The 27,008-nt window shown below is 33.0% G+C and overlaps 2 protein-coding genes and 2 long non-coding RNA genes across 8 annotated transcripts in view; 2 read left to right on the top strand and 2 right to left on the bottom strand.

Annotated features, from left to right (window-relative positions):
* Window positions 1-4,440, top strand: part of LOC146529739 (uncharacterized) — a 36,003-nt gene extending 31,563 nt beyond the window's left edge. For 3 of the 5 annotated variants that reach the window (XM_085201561.1, XM_085201557.1, XM_085201559.1), the window contains one exon: window positions 1,960-3,461. The gene's annotated coding sequence lies outside the window, so the exon portion shown is untranslated. Of the gene's footprint in view, window positions 1-1,959; window positions 3,462-4,181 lie in introns of those variants that run through there. The other 2 variants (XM_085201558.1, XM_085201560.1) reach the window with 1 other exon arrangement.
* A 4,018-nt stretch (window positions 4,441-8,458) lies between these two features.
* Window positions 8,459-10,084, bottom strand: LOC146529738 (uncharacterized). Its single transcript, XR_014879043.1, has 3 exons — window positions 9,805-10,084; window positions 9,327-9,617; window positions 8,459-9,141 (listed from the first exon to the last, which is right to left on the bottom strand). It is a non-coding gene; the product is annotated as an uncharacterized LOC146529738 (long non-coding RNA).
* A 1,380-nt stretch (window positions 10,085-11,464) lies between these two features.
* The window catches only part of apolpp (retinoid- and fatty-acid binding glycoprotein apolipophorin), a 35,440-nt gene continuing 19,896 nt past the window's right edge, over window positions 11,465-27,008 (top strand). The window contains exons 1-18 of the mRNA XM_085202475.1: window positions 11,465-11,615; window positions 16,679-16,705; window positions 17,140-17,336; window positions 17,581-17,745; window positions 18,090-18,239; window positions 18,422-18,611; window positions 19,136-19,299; window positions 19,775-19,845; window positions 19,964-20,129; window positions 20,406-20,588; window positions 20,808-20,960; window positions 22,994-23,141; window positions 23,377-23,497; window positions 23,807-23,969; window positions 24,424-24,618; window positions 24,941-25,120; window positions 25,527-26,058; window positions 26,268-26,447. Coding sequence (XP_085058601.1) covers window positions 11,543-11,615; window positions 16,679-16,705; window positions 17,140-17,336; window positions 17,581-17,745; window positions 18,090-18,239; window positions 18,422-18,611; window positions 19,136-19,299; window positions 19,775-19,845; window positions 19,964-20,129; window positions 20,406-20,588; window positions 20,808-20,960; window positions 22,994-23,141; window positions 23,377-23,497; window positions 23,807-23,969; window positions 24,424-24,618; window positions 24,941-25,120; window positions 25,527-26,058; window positions 26,268-26,447 — 3,058 coding nt within the window. The 5' untranslated portion in view covers window positions 11,465-11,542. The remainder of the gene's footprint in view (window positions 11,616-16,678; window positions 16,706-17,139; window positions 17,337-17,580; window positions 17,746-18,089; window positions 18,240-18,421; window positions 18,612-19,135; window positions 19,300-19,774; window positions 19,846-19,963; window positions 20,130-20,405; window positions 20,589-20,807; window positions 20,961-22,993; window positions 23,142-23,376; window positions 23,498-23,806; window positions 23,970-24,423; window positions 24,619-24,940; window positions 25,121-25,526; window positions 26,059-26,267; window positions 26,448-27,008) is intronic.
* LOC146529737 (uncharacterized) lies at window positions 21,405-22,685 on the bottom strand. The gene is made up of 2 exons (XR_014879051.1): window positions 22,063-22,685; window positions 21,405-21,457 (listed from the first exon to the last, which is right to left on the bottom strand). It is a non-coding gene; the product is annotated as an uncharacterized LOC146529737 (long non-coding RNA).

Below are 27,008 nucleotides of genomic sequence, written 5' to 3'. Positions count from 1 at the left end.
TTATATAGAAATACTTCACCAGATTTTGTTATTATTTGGACTTTTTGGAGAACGGAAGTGTTTTGATGGGAACGGACTGTCTTGACACTAGGTACCTCTGTTTCTGCCTACCCTGCTATGTGCGATATACAGAGAGAAAGCCCACACTTAAACAAAAATATATTATTAAATTCTAAATTAGTAGTTCCTAAGATTACCGCGTTCAACCTTACAAACTCTTCTGTTTTATAATATGATGTTGATGACTGCGTTCCACATTAGGAACGAGCAACACACACATAGCAACGTCACATAGCAACCAGACCCCAGAGACTCTTAACTATAACCTTCCATAACTGAACGCTTGGACGATTATATTATAGCGTGATATTAAAATACCAACATATTAAGACTTTAATGGCAAAAAATCCCATAAAACAGTTCCTGCCAACTATTTTTATGGAAACAGTTAATTTTAAATAGGCTAGAGGACATCTTGGCTATGCAATAATCGTGTACATATGTATATATGTATGTATAACATCCTTAAATAGTTATGCAACATAACGTTTGGAGGCTTGCCAAAGTATAGACCGAGAGAGATCTTGCCAGACGTAGTACAGGGAGCAGTGGAGAATTTACGTATCTCAATGTAGATTCGTTTGGTGACTAAAAGTTGATGAGAGTTTAATACTAATTGTATGTTAATGTATTGTTACTTTATTTTGACTTTTTTAAATTGCGATAGTCGGTATATATATATAACTCTAAAATTAAAAAAAAAAACAAGGAAATATATAAATGTTTCCATTTTATTGACGCGCTACTGCGGCGAATTTACTTGCTGTACAATTAGTTTTGGATTCAAATCTCAATTCAATAAATATTTGCATTTTTTTATTTGTTATGATTATTGTAAGACATACGATGTAGCTCAGGTCGATCAGTACATACGTTCAGACACGCACATGTACGTGTTACATCTTTCTTTGGGCGGAAAGTGAAGAAATTACTTCTCTGTTTATATATTTGAAAATAAACATTATAAATATCTATTTCCAAAACAAATCGCCTTGACCCGCACGGAAAATTGAATTCAAACTACGTCAAATTTATATTCTTAAAAATTGGGTTGCCTTTTCTGTGTAATTTTGCGGTTCGGTTCAACAATCACGTTCATTCTCACAATTTATTACTGCGGCCAAGTTTCAGTTAAAAATACAACGCTTCAAGGACTGCATATTTATTGTTTCTGGTTATCCTACTTGGCAATCAAGTCTATGTTTATTATGTGCGTTTATAATCTGCGACATTATATATATTTTTTCAACATTAATCCTCGAAACTGACGCGGCCAAGACGTAAAACTCTCAAAATGTAAGATTTAAGAGTGGAATATATTTTCTCTTGACATAGTGCAGTGCTATTCAAAATTTATTGTTTGTAGGCAGAGTAATGCGAATAAAGACAGGGTTATGACTTGCATGAGCAGATATGTTGGAATATTATTGTATACTTAAGTTATAATACTTAAAATATTAAACTTTACTTGGGCTCAATTTTTTTCAATTTTTCGTAGGTATATCAATTGTTAAGACTGTTGCACAGCGGCATAGTATTTGACTATAAATGCAATAGTTGCAAGTTAAAATCCCATTCGAGGTAAAGAACTGTACAGCTTTCCACATTTTCGTGACAATACAAAGCGCGGCGTTAAGGTCTGCCCATCAACACACAACAGATATTAGGCGAAAAGTGGGAAATCTATTTTCTTAACACTAAGTTCTTTCTGAATATCCTTTAATAAAAAATAATCATATAATTGTTTTTAAAATGCATTTAAAATTAAAATAGAAAAATTGAGTGAGAAACTGAAAGCATTTGTACAATAAATATAGAGATTAAGGTAAATTATAACTAAATTCAAATTAAGAATTTATTTCGTTATGTTTTTGATATGTTCTTTGATTTATGTTACAGATTACAAATTTGCTCAAAGCTGGGATGCTCACAAAGATAAAAAAGATAAAATTCTAAATTAAAATTTTATAACTTATAAAGTAGACCATGATGAAATGTTTAATATATTTTGTTTTCGTTACATGTTAGACTAGACCAGCTAAATATGTCCTTTTGTTTATAATATTATACTATACTATATTTAAGGATGTGATACAAAGCATAATGTCCATGTTCCGCCCTTTTACAAATATAAAAATATGTAAGGTTAGTCATATAATCCAATACATCTCGTATTACAAATATAACTATTCCTTCGTGGGAACTAACTAAAATTTTAATTTCTCCACAGTAGCGTAAGCGACAGTTATGGATTCAATTCCTACTTAGAAGAAAACCTTATTTTAATTTCCTTGCTCTAGTAGCAAAACAAAGCGCGGTATATATTAAGTAAAAGTTTCATTTTTCTACCCTGCTATATGTCGTATACCTAGACAGTGTATGTACTTTCATAGCTTATCCCAAAAAAGTTATTATATTGAACCCAGACACACACAACAACACTAGACTCCACAATTGTAGGTAATATATCAAAATTATGCCTTTAGGAGACAATAAAATTTTAAAGTTAAAACTGCTCTAGCATTATTGTTGAATCGCTCGTATTAATGTAGACGTATAACGGCTTCTCGGCCATTTATGTCGGACCTGAATTAAAAGTATAAATCACTGAATTGCATTTGGCTGTGCATAGATAGAAAAAAAGAAATGCATTTAGAAATATAAATTTTATTTAAACGTATGTTTAATGTATGTTTTTTTACCGTTTTATATAAAAATTCTAAAAAAAGTGCAATGTTAAAATGATGTCAACAACTTTCTAGTATAATGCAATTTGTTTTTGTAATTTAGGGAACGTGGTGTTTAGACACTCCAATTTACGCATTGTCCAATTTTTGAGATATTTTATATTGAGAAAAGGAACTCAACGCCGCATTTTTCTTGTCACTAGAGCGAGGTAATGAAAATATTTTATACCCTGAGTGGAAATTGGACCCATTACCGTCATTTTTACAGTCACATACTGCGCCACACCACCACTTAGGCCGCAATATTTGTTTTGTTATTACCTTTTGAAAATCTGTTATTAACGAAATATAGAATATATTAAGCGACGTATGTAAATGAAATTGATAAAAATAGAAATATGTAATTTAGATAATATTACATACATATGTAAATTACTTATTTATATTATTATAATACCTTCTATCAACTCAATGAAAAAAATAATTCTTTAGACTGTCCATGTGAATAAAGTTCTTAACTTTATTAGATGCTTTTTTACGAAAGTCCGAAAAAAACATGTAGATAAATGCAACGGGCGTTGAAAATCGTAAATTGAAACTTTAAAAGACCTAAAATAATACGCTCCGGGGTTTTCGAGCCGTAAATTTTGAAGAGAGAAAAGAAATAGCGACCGCCGCTTGGTCTACAGTGTATTGACTCGCTCTGACTGTACAATGACCTTTCTTTTTTACAGTTTTCAATATTTATAAATGTATTTGTTATGAGTGGCATTGCGACGCAGTGCCTCGTGACGCAGTGGCACAGTGTTTGATTGTAAGCAAGATGGTTGTGAGTTCCCTACTCGACAAAGTACGTCAGTATTGGCGACTACGTTCACCCATTTAATACTCATTTTATGGAATTTGACCAAAGGGGGGAATTAGGTGTATCATAACACTAGATTCTTCCTATATACTCTGCTATACACGCGATAAACAGTAAAAGTGACTAAAAAGTCAGTATTTAGTTTACAAATTGTACGATATCGAAGTTATAAGTAACTCGTGAGTTTTCAGATATAAACCACATAAATAAAAAACTCATGGATTCAATTCGTTATATATATAATGAATATTGGGATTTGGCAAGTGATTACAAGAATTTTAATAAAATACTTTTACTTGGTGTAGTTATTACAATAATGTTTTTTTTATTAATTTGCTCCGGTAATTTTCGTAGGCGCTTTACAACTACATATCCTCGTGAGTTACAAAAGTATCTCTCTCGAACAAATTCTTCTTGTTTTCTGAAGCATACACGAAGGACACCATCTCACGTCCCGACGTCGGCAGCTGTAACGATTATATGTGGATTAGGATGCTCCATCTTATCGTTCACTTTTTTAACTTAAGATGATTATGGACTAATGCGAATGTTTTATTTTTTATTTTCAGAAGCAGACTTCCCTCATCATACATGAAGACCTAAAGTAAATTTCTTCAGTTAAAATTCGTTACAATATTTAAAATATTTGTGACAAAGCTTTCTTCTGCTCTCGGAATGATGTGCTCCCTATTCCGTTCAAAATTAATGTTTTAAATAATATAATTTTTTTTAATAGGAATGTTTTTCATAATAATTAAATATTTGTATATATTTGTTTGTCCTTACAAACCTATTTACAATTTGTAAATAAATGATTTTACAAAATTATTTAAGGTTTAAATTATTTATTATAATTAATGCCGTTTTCACCGAGACTTAAATGAACTCTTCGTAGCGAAGTTGAGTTCGTTCGACCGGGCTGCGATTGTTTCACTTGTTACTTGTTTGTCTGCTTGTTGAGGCAACTTATAGATTCGATTTATAAACTTGATCTTTTTGAAATGTTAATTTTTAAAGTGTTATTCCACACTTCGGAAAGAAAAATATGAATATTATACGTATTAAGAAAAGAGCCTCTCGTCGAATTACGTCGAGTTACTCTCTTGCCAAACAATAATTCAAAGTAATTATGTTTGGGTTGCGGAAATTTGGAAAAATTAGTAAAAAGTGACATCATTTTAACGAGCGTATTAGGCTCTCATAGCCTACCCTGCTAAATGCGGATTACAGCGTTAAACTAAAATAAAGAGGAGGATTCCCCGGTTGGGAAATTTCATATAAAAATAAGCTATAATATACTACAAGCAGATAATTTAAATAATTAATTAAAGCGTTGCTCAAATTATTATAAGCAAAAGCCTACTAAATTAAAAAACATATTAAAATTTTAAATTATCATTCTTCTACCTGCAGTTTTAGTTTGTCCATTAGCAACTCAGTAACGGATAAATTTGATATATTTTTTATTAAAATTAAAACAATAGAATAAGTTTTTTTTAGAATTTAGATTTCATTGAGTCTACACGCACCGAGCTCAGTCCTCTACTCATAAGTTTCACAGTGGTCGTTGAGTACCAGCGTGTCCCGATAGCCCCCTTTAAAAGTACTGCATAAGAGGACAGGACCTCACTTTGAACTAAAGGATATAGCGATATCATTATCTCGGTCTTGACATAAATACTATATTATAATGTTTTAAAGACAACAATATTATTCCACTTGAATAAATTATTGATTATTGTTGACTAAATATTGATATATTTGGTATAGCTGTGTTTCCCACATAATATAGCAAGATGATCTAGTGTTAAAAGATTCCATTCTCTATTTTCCACCGAATTCTAGAGGTATTGTATGTCGAGTGACGAAACTCAACGCCGCACTTTTGCCTTGACACCCAAGCGAAGAAATTAAAATATTAAATATTTCATAGAAAATATAAAAATATGGAAAATTTAAATCTGAGCTGGAAGTGGAATGGATTATGAATGGACGTCCAAATGGGTTATTAAATGAGATTGACAGATACCGTAATATATATAGACGACGTAATATCTTAAACGCGGACCAGGCGTGGTCAGCTAAAGATATTGAGAAGAGTGCTTTATTTTTACAAATGAAATACAACAAAAAGAATCAATGACAAAAGAGATGTACTAAAGGCGATCTTACTGGTAAAACAGCGATCTTTTTCAGGCAACATTAAGCAGGCATAGAATGTAAAGGGTACAAATAATGGCTGGGGTGTGAATAATAAATATAATAAAACATAAAGACCTACATACAAACTTACATACATTTATATACTATATACACAATATATATACATGGTCACATAGTGTGTACATAAATAATTTGTAACGTGAAAATATAAATGTATATAAGTTAATATAGGCGAAGCGCGGTTGGGTCGCTAGTGTTGTCAATAAAGAATTAACTAATTAAATTGTTATTTCAGAGATAGCGTATTGGTTAACGGAATCCTCGGCAAAAAAAATAATTCTAAAGAATGTAAAAAACGAAAATTGTGGATTCGATTCCCACTCAAGAGAAAAAGAATAATTTATTTTAATTTCATAATAAATTATTTCCATTTCCTCGCTCTGGTAACAAGACAAAGTGCGGCATTGAACTTCGCCACTCAACACGAAATGTCTCTAAAACTAAAACTGATCGGTGAATGAAGTGTGAAGTTTTTTAACACTAGAATCCCTCTACCTCCTGCAATATGCGGGAGACTCTGAAAAGGTATAGAAAAAGAGAGGCAATCAAGTCCACATCCACTTGCCATCCGATAACCATGGTCCTAAGCCACGTTTTCCTCAAATAATGAACAGAGACCTAAAAATTAATAATATTAATACTATTCTAACGAATAAATAATATGGTCAATTACAAATGACTCCTAATCAGTCACGGCCATTATCTTATACAGAAAACAAGTGCAAATAAGGCGAGTTCAAAGTTTACAGAGCGATAATAGGGTAAACGCTCTTTGTAGGTAAACAGTGTACGTTGTAATGATCAACTTATTATATTTCAATTTAAATTAAATGTATTATTGTTGAGGCCACTCGTAGCGCAGGTGCACGAGCGTTGTGGGTTTGATTCCTCGCTCTGGTATCGAGGCAAAACGATTAGTTCCGCCGCTCAACACACAATGAATCCTGAATGAATTGTAGTGTCGTAATAGTAACGGACTGTCTTACCACTAGGTTGTTGTTTGACCGGGAACGTTACCCGCTCTATTAGACAAAGCGCGGACTTCTCATAAGTTCACGCATGCGATGGAAGCTTCTATACCTAATACCTATTATTTACTTGACAAACTGATTCATTGAATCATACACGTGGACATCGTTTCCGCTCCTACAATGTAAGTTCTAGCCTCTGTTGGTCGTAAAGATTATTTCAGAAACACAGGCCGAGTCCTTGACATAAGAAATGAATCTGATAAACTTTTGTCATAATATTCATTGAAACGATATATAAGAAGGCAAATTTATATTGAAACACGGAATTATATTCTGAATATTATGTAAATATTTCTTATATGGTTAGAATCAGAAATGATAAATTTCTAAATCTCTCCAACAGGACCACTTCTAAATTAACCATTACCACTAATTTCCAACTAATCTTATTCTAAATGTAACCAGAATTGCTCAGCAAAGAGGTGGCCGTCGGGGCGTAGCGGTTCCCGATTTGCTGCAACGAACTGACGATGTAGGTAGGCCTTCCACCGACGAACTTTTCAAATTCACCGGGAGCCGCTGGATAGATTTAGGGAGGCCTAAAACCAGCACTGAGCGTCAAAAACGAAAAATATGCACCCATTCGTCGAATGAAAGTAATCCAATAACTAAATATACACGATTAATTCGGATTAAGAATTTCATTGAAAATGTGTAAAATTCACAAATAAATAGTATTTTAGTAAAAATTATGCCCCTGAACCAAGGAACCAAGACAATGTATTTTATGGAAAAAGAAATTGACGTAAACATTCAATAAAAATGAATGTCTCCGGCAATTTTCTTCTTCCTCGTCTACGAGTACAATTAGCATTGCAAGCACATACATAAGTATATCTACATTCTACGTCGTATTTTCAAGGAACTTATTACTTTAAATTATTCAATTAATTTTAGATAAAAAATACTATTGACCAATTTTGGACCATTTTAAGGGGTTCCTTACCGAAGCTGGATGTCATTTAACCAGCGGGAACCTAGTGTTAAGAGACTCCGTCGCCATCAAGACGCTACCGTTACGCTGTATTTAGGAAACATTGCGTGCGGAGTGACGGAACTCAACGCTCTTTGGCTAACACTAGAAAGGCAAACAAGCTATTGGTCAGCTTATTTTTATTTCTAGTTTTAGTCTTCTAAAAACACCAAATTATGTATTATACGATACGTATAATTACAGAGTACATTTCCACTTGAACAGTTTAAAGGTTTCTTTTAAGTTCCCGTTGTATACCGCGCACCGCAAGGTAGGCAGAGGGAATCATTACCACTAAACGGAAATATTAAAACGCGGCGTTTAATTCCGTCTCTCAACAAGATTTCGATATTAGATTTAGAAGCTGTCCCATTGTGCCACAACAATACATAATATGTATAATTATATTTAAAGTACACATTAATTTAATAATACTAGATTTAGAAATAAGCAGATTTAACATTATTTTAAAGTAGATGTCTTTTGCTAATAATTATGTATGGTTAACATTCATTAATAATATCTACGTTTGATTACTTTGTTATTTTGTTTACTAACATCAAAAACAATATAATTACCGTACTCAGAGTGGTTAATTAGTGTTTAACTTGCATTAAATATCTGTACCAACAATGAACATAATGCATTCTAAACACTAATGGCATCTTTGAGAGCAATCTAATGGTACTAATTCCATTAAATAATAAGAAGTAAAAACAAATGAAATAATAATCATAACAAAATAATAATTAGAGTTAACTGATAATAATTATAATTTAAACGCTAATTGTCAACTCAGTGTGTGCCTGTAAGCTACAAAATAATAAATATTTCAATAAAATATGAATAAAGATGATCATTATTTTAGGCTCCAAACTATAGTATAGCAACCCTGCTAGCAGAGCAGAGGAAACCTAGTGCTATGACACTTCGTTTCCCGTGTACTTGTTGTGTCTTGTTACCAGAACGGTGAACGATGTAGTTATCGAACGTCGCGTCGGTAGGAATCGAACCCACAGTCGTGTTGTTAAGACGCTGTGCCGCTGCGACGCGACAGCTAGAAACTAGTACTAATTTAATTACGTAAAAAAATTTTAAAGCGTTTAAATAAAAGATTTTTTGCTTTTAGTTTATATTACTGCAGTGTAGGTAGATAGAACCTGAGAATGTAATGTTAGGTGACTCCGTTCCCATTACTATACTCCCCACTTTTCGCCAATTCTCGTCATTACGTGTTGAGTCATGACATTTTCTTTTTTTTTAATTAAACGCCGCGCTTTGCCCAGTTGCCAAAGCTAGAAACTGAAAATTGAAAATATTAAATATTTTATTTCCTCGAACGAAAAGCGAACCCACAACCGGCCTCAAAGTTGCCACCTGCCACCAACTAGCCGCGACTCACCTTATATTTATATTATAAAATTAAAATTATCATCATAATGAGAAAAATCTAAAATAAAGCTATTACATCACTATGGATACAGCACCTTTATCACTAATGCCTACGCCGCGTAGGAAACATTTTCTGTAATATAATTATAACAGTTCACGATAATATTGTTTATGGTAAGAGTTCGTTCATCTCTAGTTGTTCGATTGCTTCTACAGAAATGTACGAGTACTTGCAAATTCCATGCTCTCCTGCCTCTCATACTCCGTTCCCCATTAAGACACTTCCTTTCCCCATTTTTCGCCAAGGTATTGATATACATGAACGTTTAAAAAGCAACATTTTTGTGACACACTCACATCACAAAGCTACCCGAGTTGTAGGTGACCTGGAAACGTAATATTTGGTATAAGTTACATTAAAAAAACGTGGGAAAATCAGAAACTGAATAGGAGATCTAGGTATATACGAGTATATAGGTGCCGAGTTTTGTGTTCAAGCTTTACATTTAAGGTGTCTGTATTTTACCACGAACATCAACCCACTGCTCTAGTACAAGCTGGAACTACACTAACTTGCAAATATAATAAAGCCTGTTCTCCGCTTTTTGTCGTTCCCGTATCAATTTCGGGAAATCCTTTCATATATTTTCCTTTATAAAAATCTGGAATATGTCTTGAATATATTAGAGAATGAGGCTGTTTGTCAACGCGACAGGTGGTGGGTTCGATATCCAATCGAGGAAATGAAATATTTTGTATTTTTATTTTCTCGCTCTGGTAACGAGACAAAGCGCGGCGTAGAGCTCCCCCACTCTACACGCAATGCGACGGGATGGGGAATGGAAGTGTCCTACATACATACAGAATAAAACTAAATAATTATGCATATTTATTTTACTATAATAAAAGGGATTGTCTAAACTAACAAACAGATGGACTATGTACATTTATCTATATTAATATTATGTAAAAGTATTTAATTTTCTAATTTGTCTCCCTCTGTGTAACGAATCTGTGATCGACCTTTGCTATGCCTCTGTATGTACATATTATCTGTATGTAAACATTACCTTATAACTAGTTGATGTATTTGGATTTACTTTAACATAGTTTTCTATGTAACATTATCTACACCAATTTTATAATATCGTATGGGAATAGGAAAATTGGTATTTTTTCAGTCCACGCATAGAAACTTGAGGGCGACTATTGGACTAAAATATTTTCTTTTTTTTTAATTATTTTTTCACCTTTTTCGGCGCCACGATGGCCTCAATTTTTTTAACTACATAGTTGATAAGCTCGCTTACTAACGTTGTATCTTAATTTTTTTCTTAATATTGTTTTCTTTCTTTTAAATTTATGAAATTATTGATTTCGAAAACTTTATAGCATTTGTTACTAACGTAGCTTTATAAACATAAACTTGTCGTTTGTTGTTAATATATTTTTGATTTTTTTCTGAAATAAAATAAAATATAACGATCTTCACAGTTATGGTGCCTGGTGCCTGGTGGTGGTGTGTAAAAGAGCATGAAATTAATATTATTTATATCCCTTGATAAGTCCCGTGATATTTTTTAATTGAGTCATGACCCTGTGGCACACACGTGCGAGTGTAACCTCGATTATTGTGGGTTCGATCCCATCCTGGGGAAACAAATGTTTGATATTTTAATTTCCCCGTTCTGGTAACGACACAAAGCGCGGTATTGAGTTCCACGGAAATGGGGCGGGAAGTGTAGAACGGAAGTGTATTAACGAGGAAAGGAGTGCCTTAACACTAGCTTCCCTCTGCTTATCCTGCTTTGTGCGGAATACAGTGTAAAGTTAAAAAATAATTCTTTGCTCTGGTACACATAGGACGGCGTTGAGTTTGGGCACTTAACAACGTTAATTTGTCTCCGAAATTGGACACTGTATAGGAACTGAACAGGTGAACTGGGTGTCTTAACACTATGTTGTCTCTGCCTTGCAGAAATAAGCGTGAGGCTACTTTCCTTTTATATCTCTGTACTGATAAAGCATTCACTGTTTAGATGAAAAGTTAAAAACTTAAAAGATCTTAACTAAGTCTTTATTTTTTGCCTGTAAAAAAATAAAAACACATACACAAACAAACATACAAAACGAATACATGATATATGTCGATTGTCCATTACTAGGTACGAGTCGTTGCACCTATATAAGGGGGAGAGGGGATTGAAGTTCTGCATTTACCATCCACTGGTGGTGGTGGCTCAACGTGTCCTAGTATTTTTAGTAATAAGTATATATTATAGACTGACTTCAAAGTGCTTGCCCCTCAACCATGGGGACTTTAAGTATAAGTTTTATTAGTGCATTAATATTCACAGTTTTTTGGAGCCCGGCTCTCTCTGATGGTAAGTTTGTATGGTAGAATGTAAAATTCCACTAACATAGCTCTAGTTTTTTTTATTATGATAGAATTATTGTTTATTTAGGTAATATAAAATTTAATTTGTTTAGTGAAATTTTTAAAAAATCTTAAATTTATTATTTCATTTACATATAACTTAAAATGAATATAACTAATACTAATATTTTAAACCTGAAGAGTTTGTTTGGTTGGAGGCACTAATCTCAGGAACTGCTGGCTTGCATAAAGAAACATATTTTTCTGTAATACAATTCATTTATTAGGAAAAACTACTATATTTTACCTGTTCACTTGGCATGTCTCATACACAGTTAGCTACTTCCATTTAACTAAGGGGGAGAAGTCGGTAAAAATTATTAAAATAATATAAATACATTTTTTTGAAATATTATCCTAGTTAGGAAAATATACGAACTACGGCAGTGTTAGAGGTGTATGTTGAATTGATAGCTAAGGGCTAGCAACTCAACACAGGTCTCCTGCTAGCGAAGGTAGAAGGTAGGTTCATTTTTAGTCAAAATCAAAGACTGACTTTGTATCATAACTTACTTGAATATTACAACTCTTTTGATTTTTTAAAATCAGAAATCATTTTATTTAATACTCATTATTCTTTTAGAAACTTTATTACAAATATAACTAAGATACTAAATATTATAGTACAAGTTCCGCCTATATGCGAGTAGATAAATTTCATTTACATAGACGTTATGACTTAAAATTAAAAATTCCGCCCTTTGTCGGTTCCATAGCAATTTCGGGAAATTCTTTCTTATGATCTCCTTTAAAAAAATTGAAGAAAATATCGAGGCCAGTCGTGGCTTAGGATTACCAGCGTGTCGTGCGCAATGACAGTTCGATTCCCACTTTCTGTCAATTAACACGCAATGCTCAAATTCTGTGGAAAGTGGGGAACAGAAGTGTCTTAACTAGGTTCCCAGGCCCCCTCGTCTACCCTGCTGTATGCGGGATACAGCGTGAACTATGGTTAGTCTGGTCATCTGTGCGAACAAATAGAAATAACTCATTCCCCCGAATTGGAATTGAACCTACAACTGTCAATCAGATTTTCAATAACTATAAGAGTTATTTCATCCGTGTATTGTAATACATTATTTGAATAATACTGTGAAATAAAATTTCATCAATAAATGACAGAACAGCGTCAGCCTAACATCTGATTATTTTGGGTTCGATTCCTGCTCGGAGGAATTAATTATGTTTCTTTGTCCTCTCTGGAAGGCACAGTGCGACGGAGTATCTCGGATTTAAATAGAAAGCGGAGTATGGACTTAATATCATACTCTGGCGATATTATCAAGTAATTAACAATTTAAATGACACAAATACTTAAATTATCTCTGTACAATATTTAAATGTAGTCAAAATAAAAAAAATACTCATATTATAATTGACATAATAAAAAAGTTGCCTTAAAAGCTCCTGTACCTACTCGATAGTGTAATCAGAGGTCGGAGGCCGCCCCGTATCTGCCATGTTTACTGCAAAATTATCGTTTTGTTACTAACAATGATATACAAAGAAAAGAAAACACTTCTTTATATAATTCATTAATTATAATAATTTATTTGTGAACGATGATCAATGGGGCAGTAACAAATATATATTCCAAAGTGCCGTTCTTATTTCTGATAACGACAGTTAACTCTTAGGCCTGTATTTATAAGCCGCTCTCAACTAGAGATACCATTTTCAATCGTACTGGTTTATAAATGCAGGTCTTCTTAGTCTATATTTGACGAACTAGGATTATATATTTGATATTCTTCTGTTTGTCAAAATCAATAACTAAGACAATCTCTAAATACAGTATTGTATTCTAGAACTTCCTATTTTCAAATTGCTTGGACTACGTTTTAAATGAATTTTCTCAAAAAGACAAATATTTGTTGAATTTATTTCTATTATCAAATAATTAGAATTTAATAGGCCTTCGTAGTATAATTGGAAAGAGTCTGCGCGACGGTTCTGGGTTCTATTGCCACTCGAGGGAATGGATTATTTTCATTTCCTCGCTCTAGCGAGAGAAAGCTTGACATTCAGTCCACCACCACCTAAAAGAAATAAATGATATAAATAATTGATTTATAATTTGTCCCCTATTCGGTATCAATATGACCTTGCCAAGAACAGAGTTACCTAACTTGTAGATTATAATTTTTCGCCTTGGCAATGAACACTCATGTACGTCGATAGCTTTTGCACTTCGACCTCTTTATCGAATATGTTTACTTTAATAATATTACACAGCGCTTTTGTTTATACATATTTAATTATTGGAACCATCTTTATTTGTTTAGTGCTTATCAAAATTTTAAGGAAAAAACATACATACTCTTTTTTTTTTTTTCAATTTTACAATTTTTTTTTCAATCTTACAAGACACTGAATTCCACATTTTTCGTAAAATCTTTAAACCATTGCGTATTAAGAGACGGAACTCACCGCCCCCTTCCATCTCGTTAGTACCTAGTCGAACCCATAACTGTCGCGATCGACGAGTAAGACGGTGACAATAAAACATTATTTTAAGCAATATACTTTTATTTTGTATTTATTAATGTCGAATTCAAGTAATTTAATTAAAATCTGTTTTTATTTAATTTTTGACACGACTGGATTTAAATTAGCTCTTGCAATGTATTGAAGTAATTTGACTATCTAGTTTCAACAATCCGAAACCATGATTAGGTAATGCCTCAGGTAACAACCTCCGCCTTTTCTTGCATAGTACCCCCATAGGCTTAGAATCTAATACCAAGACACTCCGTTCTCAGCTTTCCGCCCGAATTCAAAACGTTGCAACGTTGCTAACTTCGCGCTTTGAAAATAAAAATAGTAGAAAAAAGTAACTTAACAAATGTCTCCTCTAGAACAATTTAAGAACATTCCCACGTTTACTACAGTCAGTACGGGAGCGGATGGCGTATGTGAACTAATTCATTTCTATCGCGCTAAACTGCGACATCCGTACGCCGCGTACTATGTAAATATTATTTGTAAATATGCATTCTATATAAATTAGATAAATTGAATGAGTGATTGATCATTATAGAATTCATATTTTTTGAGCTGCACATAGCAGGTTATGCAGAGGGAATCTGGGAAACTACTTATGACACTCCTACGAGACATTTCCCTTTGTTACTTGCCGCCGCATTCTGGAGTCATTGCATGTCGAGTCAGCGAGGAACCCCTGCGCCACATTAGTTTTGGTTCATGCATTTAATTTTAAAAGAAATAATATATCAAGAAAAGTTTGGAATATTAGAGTTCTCTAAATGCATAGGTAATATTATTATAAAAATATAGAGTGTTTGTCACCATCGTAACGCAATTAGGAAATGCCCACTGCACTGTTATATGCCGTTAAGATGATCGATGGGGTCCATCTCCATTCGGGGCAGTGATTATATTCAAAATTTTCATATCCTGGTCTGTGAAACCAAGCTGAACAGAGATCTGCACTCAAATCCCACTATCTACACAATTAAATAAAAAAAGCTTAAAAAACACTTTTCGTGCACAAATAACACACAGCTACGCTAAGTGCTACAAGTGCACCAAAATGTGCTCGGGGCTATAAATTACATGTATGAGCCTAAACTCTAGTGGTTTACTAGCAAGCTCTGAAGAGTTCTCCTTAACAGGTCCGAAGCAGGTCCAAGCTCTATCATTATACCAGCTCGTTGATATCATATTATTGTATTCTAAACTCTAGTTTAACTTAATTATAACAAGTAGATAAAATTAAATTTCTTAAATTTTATTAGCCCTAAGCACGTAACAAGCTTGTTTAAAACAAATATTAAGAACCAAATGTTTCAACAATAAGTTCTCTCTAAGAATTGATAAAAAAATGATATCCCTCTAAACCAACGAATGCTACCAGGGCCCAAATAAGCTATAAAGACAATCGAGACCCCAGTCATTTAAATAAATTGGGTAATTGTCCTCAAGTACTGGCTGATCACGAGACTGAGTGATGAGACAGGACTCATACGTGACATTCACTTTCTTTTTGATCTACTTTATATGAATGATGAACAGATAATTTTAAAAATGACTACCTGTTTTGTAAATTACTTATAATCATTTACAAAATAATAACTTTTGAATACAAAAAAATATATGTAATGATATAAAAATGAGGTGAGATGTACTTGTTTTATCTGAGGCTCTATTCTGCATTTAACAGGGTAGATAGAGAGAACCTTTGTTAAGACACTCCGTTTCCTATGTACCGGGCGGTGTACATAGGAAATGGTTCGATTTCAAGATATTGTTGAATTCAACGCCATGCTTTTAAATGAATCTAATATTTAATATAATATTTATTAAAGCAGTGTAAACAACATTTTAAATGACCTGTTTACGCAATGATCTAATTGACCCAGGATCTAAAACTCTTACTTAGTTTCCTATCTCGTGTGCTGTGAACTTTGTCTTCGATTTGTTTACTAAATAATAAATAGGTATTATTAGTAATTATAATAATTAGTTTGTTCTCTATATTTGTGTGGAACTTTACTTTTGTTAATGATGTGTTAATATTTTGTTGTGATATAATTATCGTTCTGTCATTATTTCATTGTTTTTATTACTTTATGATAATAATCCTCCTTTCTCCGCACTTCAATTTTCGTAATGGTGGTAGAATACTGTGGCCCACGGTCTTACTACGACCATTGTGGGTTTGATCCTACTCGGAACAATAATTTATTTTTATTTAACAAGACCAGGCCGGACGTTGAGTAATGTCACTCAACACGAAATATCTCAAAAATTGGGAACGGAGTATCTTAACACTAGATTCTCCTTGTATCTTGTTATATGCAGAATAGTGACTTATGGCTGAGTTTTACTGCAATAATGCGGAATCTTCCGAGTTAAGACATTGTTTTCATTTCTGATCAATGTCTCAGTATTATGTCATTACTATCTGTTTATAGAATTATCGATACCATTACTGTTCCGTAATCGATGTAATTATGCATAATTAATTATACTGTTTGTTTGTTACAGATAACTGCGAAATATCCTGCCATGGATGTGAGTACTATAATTTAAATATTGCTTTCTGTGTATACATTATACAAATTACGTACTCGTCTATTATTAAAAACGACTCCCACTAAGATTAATGAATTATTTAAATTGTTTCATTCTGGTAAAAAGACCTTTGTCTTGGCCGGCGTTGAGTTCCATCATTAACGAAAAAAATGGGCACTGCGTGAAGAGCATGTAAATCACGCTGTATCCCGCATGTATGAGGGTAGGCGAGGGTAGGAGAGGGTAGGCAGATTAAACTTAATGTAAAGTCTCCTTTTTAGTCTCATCTCCGACTCCGTTGTCCAATTCCAACCTATTTTCGAGACATTGCGTATTGAACACTAGAAACCCAACGCTGCATTTTTTCATGTTACTAGAGCAAACAATAATCAATTTCACTTTCTTACTTACGAACATTTCCCCCATGTTTACAGCTTCTTCAAGCCCATCTTTCTTAGCCGGTCACATCTACAACTATGCAGTTGAAGGCTCGGTCTCCATTTATCTGTCAGGAGCAGATAAACAGGAGACCAATGTAAAGATCTTCGGTCAGGTGTCCGTTGCTGCTGCTGGTAACTGCGCTCTGTCACTGAAAGTCAATTCCTTGGGCATCGCTGGTCCGGATGGCAAGGTACTATTTTTAAACATTGTTATTTATATTAACTTAAGGAAAGAAAAACATTTTTAGAAAGTTAGTGAGTGTAGGAAAACACTAAGGATTTCTCCAAACTTGAAATGGGAAATAAAGAGATTTTACGTTTTCAAGTTACACACTGAAATACACTTAACACTAATTTAACCAGACAGATGAGGAAAATAGTATAAGAGAAGTTTGTCTACTACTTGTTAATATAACATATTTTTTATATTTTTAGAAATATCCAGCGCCAAAGGGCATCGAAAAGATTGTTAAATTCAGCCTTCAAGATGGCCGAGTTGGATCTGACATTTGTGCTGAGGCAGATGACCCCAGAGCTTCTCTCAACATCAAGAGGGCCATTATTTCTTTATTGCAAACAGAACAAAAGGCTTCTACACAGGTAAAGAATGAAAAAAAATATAAAATTATTTTTAAATTCGAGTTGTATTAGAATAATAACACAACAACAATATAAATATATTATATTATAAATAAACCACTGCTGACATTGGAAGTATCACCAAAAAAATGTTAGTCATTTTAAAATTTCCTACTGTTTCAGAAACAATCAATTTAATTTCACGCGACTAAGTAGTCTATTAAACATTATATTAAACTGTTTACCGCCGGTTATAGCTTTATGTTATTCTGATGATGCTTACTAAAATGTTTACTTGCTTATATTGTGCTTCTATTCGTGTGTACACATATAAAACTGTAATTATAAATGCCAAATGACCTCAGATCGATGTGTTCGGTGCGTGCCCTACCGAGGTATCTTCATCGCAAGAGGGATCTGCTATGTTGTTACACAGAAGCCGCGATCTAAGCAGATGTGCACACCGGGAACAGACCAAGAATGAACTGATTAACACTGTCTTCAATCCTAGTGCTGTGAGTATATTTTTATACAATAATTTTGTTTACATAGTATATTAGCACTTCACTGGGGAGAGTATAATAAATTTAATAAATTTCAAGTTAGTCCGAATTAGTCAAAATACACATCTTAACAGTACTTACATGATTTATGATGATGATAAATTAATTTAAAAACTATAATATATATTCACCAGGAAATCAAAAATACTCAACTCCTTCAATCAGTCCTGAATGTCGAATCAAAAGTCAACAACGGAGTACCTGAGAAGGTGTCCGCAGTCGAACAGTACTTATACAAACCATTCTCCGTCGGAGAAAACGGTGCAAGAGCTGAAGTCAACACGAAGCTTTCTTTGAGTGGATCTAGCCAGGGAGCTTTGGCTGGTATGTTTATTAAGTCATATGTGTTTATAGACTTTAAATCCTTAGTAATTTTATTTATATACAAGAAATAAATATGGAATACATATATAGAACAATTAATAAAATGATAGTACGGTGTCAATTATCTGTACTGATTTGGAGACAAGAGTGGTCAGATAATTTTTTTTTTAAATGATTTTAAGTAAAAACTAAATTACATAGTTATATAATCATATCTTTAACCAAATTAAAATATTATTTACAAAATTAAATTAAATTACAAGCACTTTTTAATTTTCAACTTTCATTCAAAGGTGATTTAATTCTGATTTTAATGATAAATAGGAATTAAATGATTAGTTTGTAATAAAAATAATACTGTTTAAAAATTGTGCAAAAAAACTTTGTTTTTGGTTTAATAGTTTATTATTATCTTTGGACAACGTATACACACTTACTTTTGGACCTTTCCCATAGAAAAAAAATCTTTTTACTTTGTTGTCTAGCGTTTTCAACAAACAGCTATTATTATCAAATGTCCATAGGCAACTGCATCGTCAGACGTTCCATCATTTTCGAGAACCCACACGAAGGCCAAGCGAGTCACAGCAACTACCAGAATGTTTTCAATGCCGTCAAAGAAGTCTGCAAATCCCTGGGTAGCGAGGCTAGCTCCAAATCTGCTGGTTCTTTTGCCCAACTAGTTAGGGTATGTATTTGTTTATTTTGCTTTACGCTGTATCCCACACAGCTGAGTAGGCAGAGGGAACCTAGTTAAAACACTCCGTTCCCCACTTTCCGCCCAATTCTGGGGGCATTGCGTGTTGAGTGGCGGAACTCAACGCTGCGCTTTGCCTAGACACCAGTGCGAAGTAAATGGAAATATAAATTTAAATAAATATTCCATTTCCTCGAATGAGGATCGAACCCACAATCAGTCACGTTTACTTACAGTCACACTTTGTGCTCCTGCGCCACGACTGACTGACTGACTGACTTGTTGAGTTTTTTATAAATAAAAGTGTCTTCCGGTGGCAACAATATGTTCAGTTCAGATTCGGAACAATATGTTGTTTAATAGAATATTTTGAATTTGACATGAATTTAGATTTGAATAATATTGTAAGCATCAAAATTTCCTCTGGCAAGCAAACATAACAATCATAACACTATTTTTATTACAGATTTTCCGTTCTGCCAACAAGGCTGATTTGCTGAAAGTATTTGGACAAATCAAAGGCAACAACTTAGAAAAGTAAGTTTTCTTTTATTTTTTCACATAACTTTCGATAATTGTGATGAAAATAAATGAACAGTAACATTGCTATATATACCGATACACCTACATATATACATGATATAACTTTTGCCAGACGTGTCTTCCTTGATGGTCTCCTCCGAGCTGGAACTGGCTACAGCATTGAAGCTTCCATCCAAATATTGAAGAGCAAAGAGTTATCGCCATTAGAAGAGAAGATTGTGTTCTTGTCTTTAGGCAACGCGAGACACGTTACAAGTGATGCTATTAAAGCTGCTGCTGTAAGTTTATAAAATTTTAAAAAGTAATTATAATTAGTAGTATTAATAATATATTTTTTTAGTTAACAACTCTCAACCCTGAATACTTCAGTAAAAAATATGGGACATAAGAGTTACTTAACCGACGACTATTATTATCGATTAATAATAATAGTAATTAGATTAATAATATTCTTTTTTAATATAAAATATTTTTTACAATATTTTTTGTATTTCATTGAGTTCTGAAGATGAAATAAGGTATATTTTATTAATTTATTAATAAAATTTCAATAGGGTCTTCTTGATCTTCCAAACTTACCTAAAGGAGTCTACTTGGGAGTTGGTGCCCTCGCTGGTATCTATTGCCGTGACCATAACTGCCATATTGAGAAGAATGAAGGCATTATCGCCTTAAGCAAGAAACTTGGTGCCAAATTGCAAAACTGCAAACCCAAATCGAAAGTTGAGGAGGATAATGTAAGTATAAAAAATGTATTTAATACTAAAATATTGAGAGAAATCTATTAGAAAGCCACACGACGTTGAGTTCCGCCACTCAACATGCAGAGACTCGAAAAATGGGCAATAGAGTATTTTGAAAACAACATTTTCCCCCGAATTTTAGCGTTTAGATAAAGATAAAAAAGTTTACATATATTTGTGTATAACTTATACATTACGTCTGTTTTTATTTAGGTGGTAGCTGTATTGAAAGGAATCCGCAACATCAGACATTTAGAAGACAGTTTGATTGACAAACTGGTACACTGTGCTGCCGACAACAATGTTAAAGCTCGTGTCAGAGTTAACGCTTTGGAAGCCTTCCAAGGAGACGCCTGTGCCGCTAAGGTAAGAAATTATATAAGGGTCATAATCAGAAAAGTGGACATTTTCGAATTCGTAACGTAACTGATAAGTAACAATACTGATAATGTTTGTTACGAAACTGATGTTATAAGGCATTATACACAACAAAATAAAAATATTATATGAATAAAACTATTGTTTTTTTTATTTAATGAGACACAAATTAAAATTTTAAAGATTCAATCGTTGAATTAACAGATTATAAATGTAAGAAAACATAACAAAGTGTCAATATTAACAATATAATAATGCTAGTTCGTAACGTAATATACTTATATTTCTAAAGATCACAAAGTTAATGATAAAATTAAATCCACTTTAAAATATATCAAAATTTGAGTCGTTATCACGGGAATTAAGTTTAATTCTTTGTAAGTGTTTATTCCGCATATCTTCATATTTAATAGGATTGGTCTGTTTAAGACGTTCTCTATATCTTTATTGTCTTTCAGCATTTGACATAGGAGCCATGACGCTTACTGAAAATAAAAAAATATGTATCAATAGGTATTTAATAATACTTCATGTTTATTGTTTAGATCTTTAAGAACGCTAGTACAGAACGTATTTGTTTTTAAATAAAAGCCTCGCCCGCTTGAGCTACATATTTATTAATTCACTATCTCCAGAGAAAAAATAGTAATTACAAAATCACAACTAATTTCAGGAAGAATAAAAAAATGTTTTTTACTAAATCGGTTAAGCCGTTTCTGAGATAAGCGCACGCTTACGCGCACAAACACATAGACAAACAAGCAAACAGGCAAAAAACTTAAAAATCATTATTTTTGGTCACTTTACGTTATCAAAAGTCACCAATTATTTTTTCCATATGCCAGCAATTTATTTTTTATATACATATCTTCCGATGGTAACGTAATTATGAACTAGGCTTCATATTTTCTCAGTTTCGTTACGTAACGAAATATAACAAAATTGAGAATAAAGTCTGAGAAATTCTAACCTTTTTAAATATTTGCTCATAAGCCACGTGTTGCATGTGCAAGCACTGAAGTACTTTTTTGAGATTTTGTAAAAAGAAGCAAATAACATAAACAACAAAATGAAATTATAGAATACTTACCAAAATAAAAGCCGTTTATAACCCTGAGATGTAATTTTACGCATTCCCTCTAAAACATTTGAACCCCTCAACTGCTGCGAGAACACTACTTGTTGTAGCCACGATAGCATTGACTTTTAGAAGTATGGTGCCACAATAAAAACTAATATTAAATACCATCCAAAATAATTGCGTTCATGTTTTAATTGTACGTTACTAGCCCTGAGTAACAAAAAGACAATATTTTGGGACAAATTTAATTAATTAATATATATTATTTCTTAAATAATGTATCAATAAAAATAGTTCTATTTAATATTATGCATAAAGTAAAATAATATAAACATATCTGAAATCAAATAAAACCATAAATATTCGTAACAAATCAATTTTTAAAAAGTAAAGTGGTGAATGGGACACGAAAAATTGTATGGAAGCATTTTGAAAAGTTTTTTGCAACTAACATAAAATATTATTATTAGCCTTAATACATTTAAAACATTACAAAAATCTTTAAGTTAATAAGTAAATTTATCGTAAATGGCAAAATATTTAAATTATCTTTAAAATTGTATTTTTAAAACGCATTCAAAGTAGCGGGACAAGAAAAGACACAAAATGTACACTTTTTCTGATTATGACCCATAAAATATTCCGCTTCTCTTTATTTAATACTAAAAATGTATTAATTATTCATTGTAAAATATTTTAGATAAATAAGTAATTTTCGATATTGGTGTAACGAAAATTAAAACCCATAAAATCTATCAATATTATAAAGCTCATCAAAGAGTTTATTTGATTGGACAGGCTCAGGAAATGTTAGATCGAAGTTTTTTTTTTTTTTTTGTATAATTTCGTTTGTTCCATTTTCTATAACACTATTCTTACTCGTGTTCGTAATTAAAATCGATTGAAACTAAGGAACTAAAATATATTTTTTTAATTCCAGCTGAAGAAAGCCGCTCTAGACATAATGAAAAACAGACAACTGGACTCTGAAATCCGCATCAAGGCGTACCTCGCAGCTATCCACTGCCCCTGTGGCAAGTCGGCCAATGAAATTAAGAACTTACTGGAATCTGAGCCAGTCCATCAAGGTAATATTTGGACACAATTTTAAAGTAAAAAAAAAACATCGAGTTTTGATTTATCAATAAAAAATCGTTTCCGAAGCCAACTTTTAAATAACGGCCGAATGAACTATTTGACTTTACCCGCGCTATTAAGATACAGCAAGGTTTTGAGTTCCATCACTCAAAACATAATATTTTGAATATGTACCAAAACCAAAATAAAATTAAAATATAAATTACATGCATTATTTATTTACAGTCGGTCGTTTCATCTCTACATCTCTCCGCCATATCCGCGCTTCTGCCAATCCCGACAAGCAACTCGCTCGTCATCACTATGGACTTATTGGAATACCTAACAGATTCAATGTCGACGACAGGTGCGCCAATATAATGCTTACATAAAATTAATTCAAATAAATATGAAACATAGGCGCGTATTGTGGCGCAGGTGCGACTGGTGCGGGTTCGATCCCCACCACTTAGCGTTAAGTACGAAGTGCAAACGGATAACTGAGAATGTCGACACTACGGTTTCTATGTTTGCCCTTTCAATATGCCGGATAGGACGAGAAACTCATAATATGAATATATTAATTTACTTTCGCACGTAAAAAAATCAAAAATACAAAATTAAAATGATTTATACTTAAGCTAATAACACCTAATCTATATAATTTGTATTACAGGAAATACTCCTTCTATCGTGAAATGAGTTACAACGTAGATGCCCTCGGTGTCGGTGGTAATGTGGAATCTTCCATTATCTATTCTCAAGACTCATTTGTACCTAGATCTGTGAACCTGAACTTAACTGCTGAAGTCTTTGGACATAATGTTAACGTTCTTGAGGTAAGACTCTTGTTTCTACATCTATACTATGATTATAAAGGTTTATTTGGTGTTTTTAATGCGTTAACCTCAGGAACTACTAGTACGAATTAAAAATTGATTCTTGTATTAGATGTAGAAAATTCATTCATTGAGTAAGCCTTATAATATACCATCAGGATAATAGTCTTTATCCGAGTTACCTCAATATTTAGATTGACTGACGTGTCCTATTCCTCACTTAGTGACGGCAGGCAAACGTTTGCTACTGTTAGTTTTGACTCTAGATATTTATCAGTTTTTTGAGAAGTAAGGAGGAAAATTTTACCCTGAAATTATTTTGACTCGCTAACCCTATATAGGTACCAAAGATGATGTAAACATCAAAAATATATTTGCACTAAAATGAAACAGAATTAAACAAATACTAATAGAATTTATTAATTTTTATTTGAGCTCTGATGTTGGTGTCTAGGTGGGTGGTCGTCAAGGTAACTTAGACCGCGTGCTGGAACATTTCCTTGGACCGAAGAGTTTCTTACGCACGCAAAAACCTCAGGAAATATATGACAGCCTGCGCGCTAAATTTGACGAGTCTTACCACAAAGTTGACAAGAGTGTACGGGGACGTCGTTCCATCAAGAGCGAGGTTGATAACTTTGATAAACAAGTGAGTATAAAATATAAATTATAGTAACATAGGTTAATAATACAATTTAAAATAATTATTTATAAACTTACTATTCTTCTACTGCTATTTACTTTCTATTACTAAACTTGTCACAGTTTCTCATATCTTTGGAGTAAATTCGCTAAAATAAAATTAAATTTGATAGTATTATTGCTTTGGTTACCAATATACTCATATTTTTAGTTACTTTCTTATGAAAACAATATACCGCAAAATTAGATACATTTCTATTTTGATTATTATATTTTAACATAGGTTGTACGTATTACTTTATTAAATGTTGCTTTACGTTACGTTACAGGTGAAAGCTGAATCTATACAATACAACAATGAATTAGACCTCGACCTTTACGTCAAGCTTTTCGGTACTGATGCTGTCTTCCTATCCCTTGGAGATGACAAAGGCTACAACTTTAACAATTTCCTAGATGAATCATTGAAGTTTGTTAATGAAGGAATAAATAAAATCAAACACTTCCAGGTATGGTTATATTGCTCACATAATTTTTTTTATTGGCAATCATAACATAGTAAAATAAATTGATAAAACTATATAGTTTGTATGTTAGTATAAATGATAAAACTATATAGTTTGTATGTTTGTATGTTAGTATAAATGAGTTAGTATGTTAGTATAGTTCACTGCGGCACAAAGGCTTAGCGTGTGAACTAAATACAAGGGTTGTGGGTTCGATTCCCAACCGGAAGAATGAGTTATTTCCGTTTCCCGTTTCTATCAACAAGTAATGTCTTTAAAATTGAAAGGTGCTTGAAGAACGGAGTGTCTCAACTTTAGGTTCCCTCTTCCTAGACAAATTAAAAAATAAAACTGTATATTTAAAAGTATCAGATTTTCATTGATAATATTATTTTTTTCTTGTAAACAGCATGAGCTCCGAGCACATCTTCTCTTCATGGATGCCGAACTTGCGTACCCTACTTCCACTGGTCTTCCATTAAAATTGGACGCTGTAGGTTCTGCTACTGGGCGTTTTGAAATATCCTCAAGCGTGGACATCCGCCAAATACTCAAGAGCCCGGAAGCCGCTAAAGTGGACTTCAAGTTGGTACCAAGTTCAGATGTTGAAGTATCTCTTGTTATGTTAGTCGATGCTGACTGCCTTTCTGCAGGTCTTAAAGTTGTAACAAACCTACACTCTTCCACCGGTGGACATGTCATATTTAAAATTATTGAAAATGGCAAAGGATTCGATCTTCAATGGGGTCTGCCAATCGACAAACAAGAAATCTTAAGTGCATCAAATGAGTTAGTATTCTTCAGCGCCGAAAAGGGTCAATTAGAGAAGCAAATACCAGTCAAATCTGAAAACAACGAATACTCTGGATGTTTCGACCAGCTCTCTGGAATGTTAGGTGTTACCTTCTGCGGAAAACTGTCACTTCCTTTTGCATTATCTGGTAAGTACATTAAAAACAACTTTTTATTTATATTTAGTTATTGCCTAGTTGTTTTGTGTTTCTTACATTAATGCATATTCCAGAATATTGTTGGCAATTAAATAAAAAAAATATAACAATATAAACGACGTCTCCGTACATTTTTATCAACTTTATAGTAGGAGTCATCATGAAGATTTTATTTTTTAATAATATTTATTTTTGTTTAGGACAAAAATCTGATAAGTCAATTTCAAAATACTTGAGTCGTTTCCCGCTCGTGGGATCATCGAAAGTGAGCGTAGTCTTAGAAAAGAATGATCTCCGTGGCTATCACATCAAAGGAATCTTCCATCGTGAGGATCTACCAAACCGCCGTCTCGGAATTGATCTGTTGTTCGACGCCGAAGGTAATATTGTTACGATCTTACTTATCCGGCAACCCCTGAATAAATTGTCAGACGCATGCGAGAAAATATTTTTAAAAAAGAACTACAATTTGCTAAACAATATCCATACTCAATAATACCTCAATAAAGGATTATTTTAAATCTATTTTATTAGTTTGTTGAGGCTAGTCGAGGCGCAGGGGCACAAAATGGGACTGTAAACGCAACTGATTGTGGGGTCGATCCCCACTCGAGGAAATGAAATATTTATTAAAATTTATATTTTCATTTCTTCGCTCTGGTGTCTAAGCAGAGCGCAGCGTTGAGTTCCGCCACTCAACATACAACGACTCAAAAATTCGACGGAAAGTGGGGAACTGAGTGGGTGAACACTAGGTTCCCTCTGCATATCCTGCTGTGTGCGGGATATAGCGTGCAGCTAATTTTCATATTATTAATTAATAGTTAGATGTATTCTAGATATAAAAAAACCCTTTATCTTTAGATTATTTTTATGAAATTTACTAAACAATCCAGTCACGAAAGTGTTTTAATGTTCCACGTCTTGTCTTTAATAGCCCG

This window comes from Heliconius melpomene, chromosome 18 (assembly GCF_056956725.1).
Source record: "Heliconius melpomene rosina isolate 202511_hmr_F chromosome 18, ASM5695672v1, whole genome shotgun sequence".
NCBI classification, from domain to species: Eukaryota; Metazoa; Arthropoda; class Insecta; order Lepidoptera; family Nymphalidae; genus Heliconius; species Heliconius melpomene.
The sequence above is the reverse complement of the archived record's forward strand: the minus strand, read 5'-3'. Positions and strand labels throughout refer to the sequence as shown.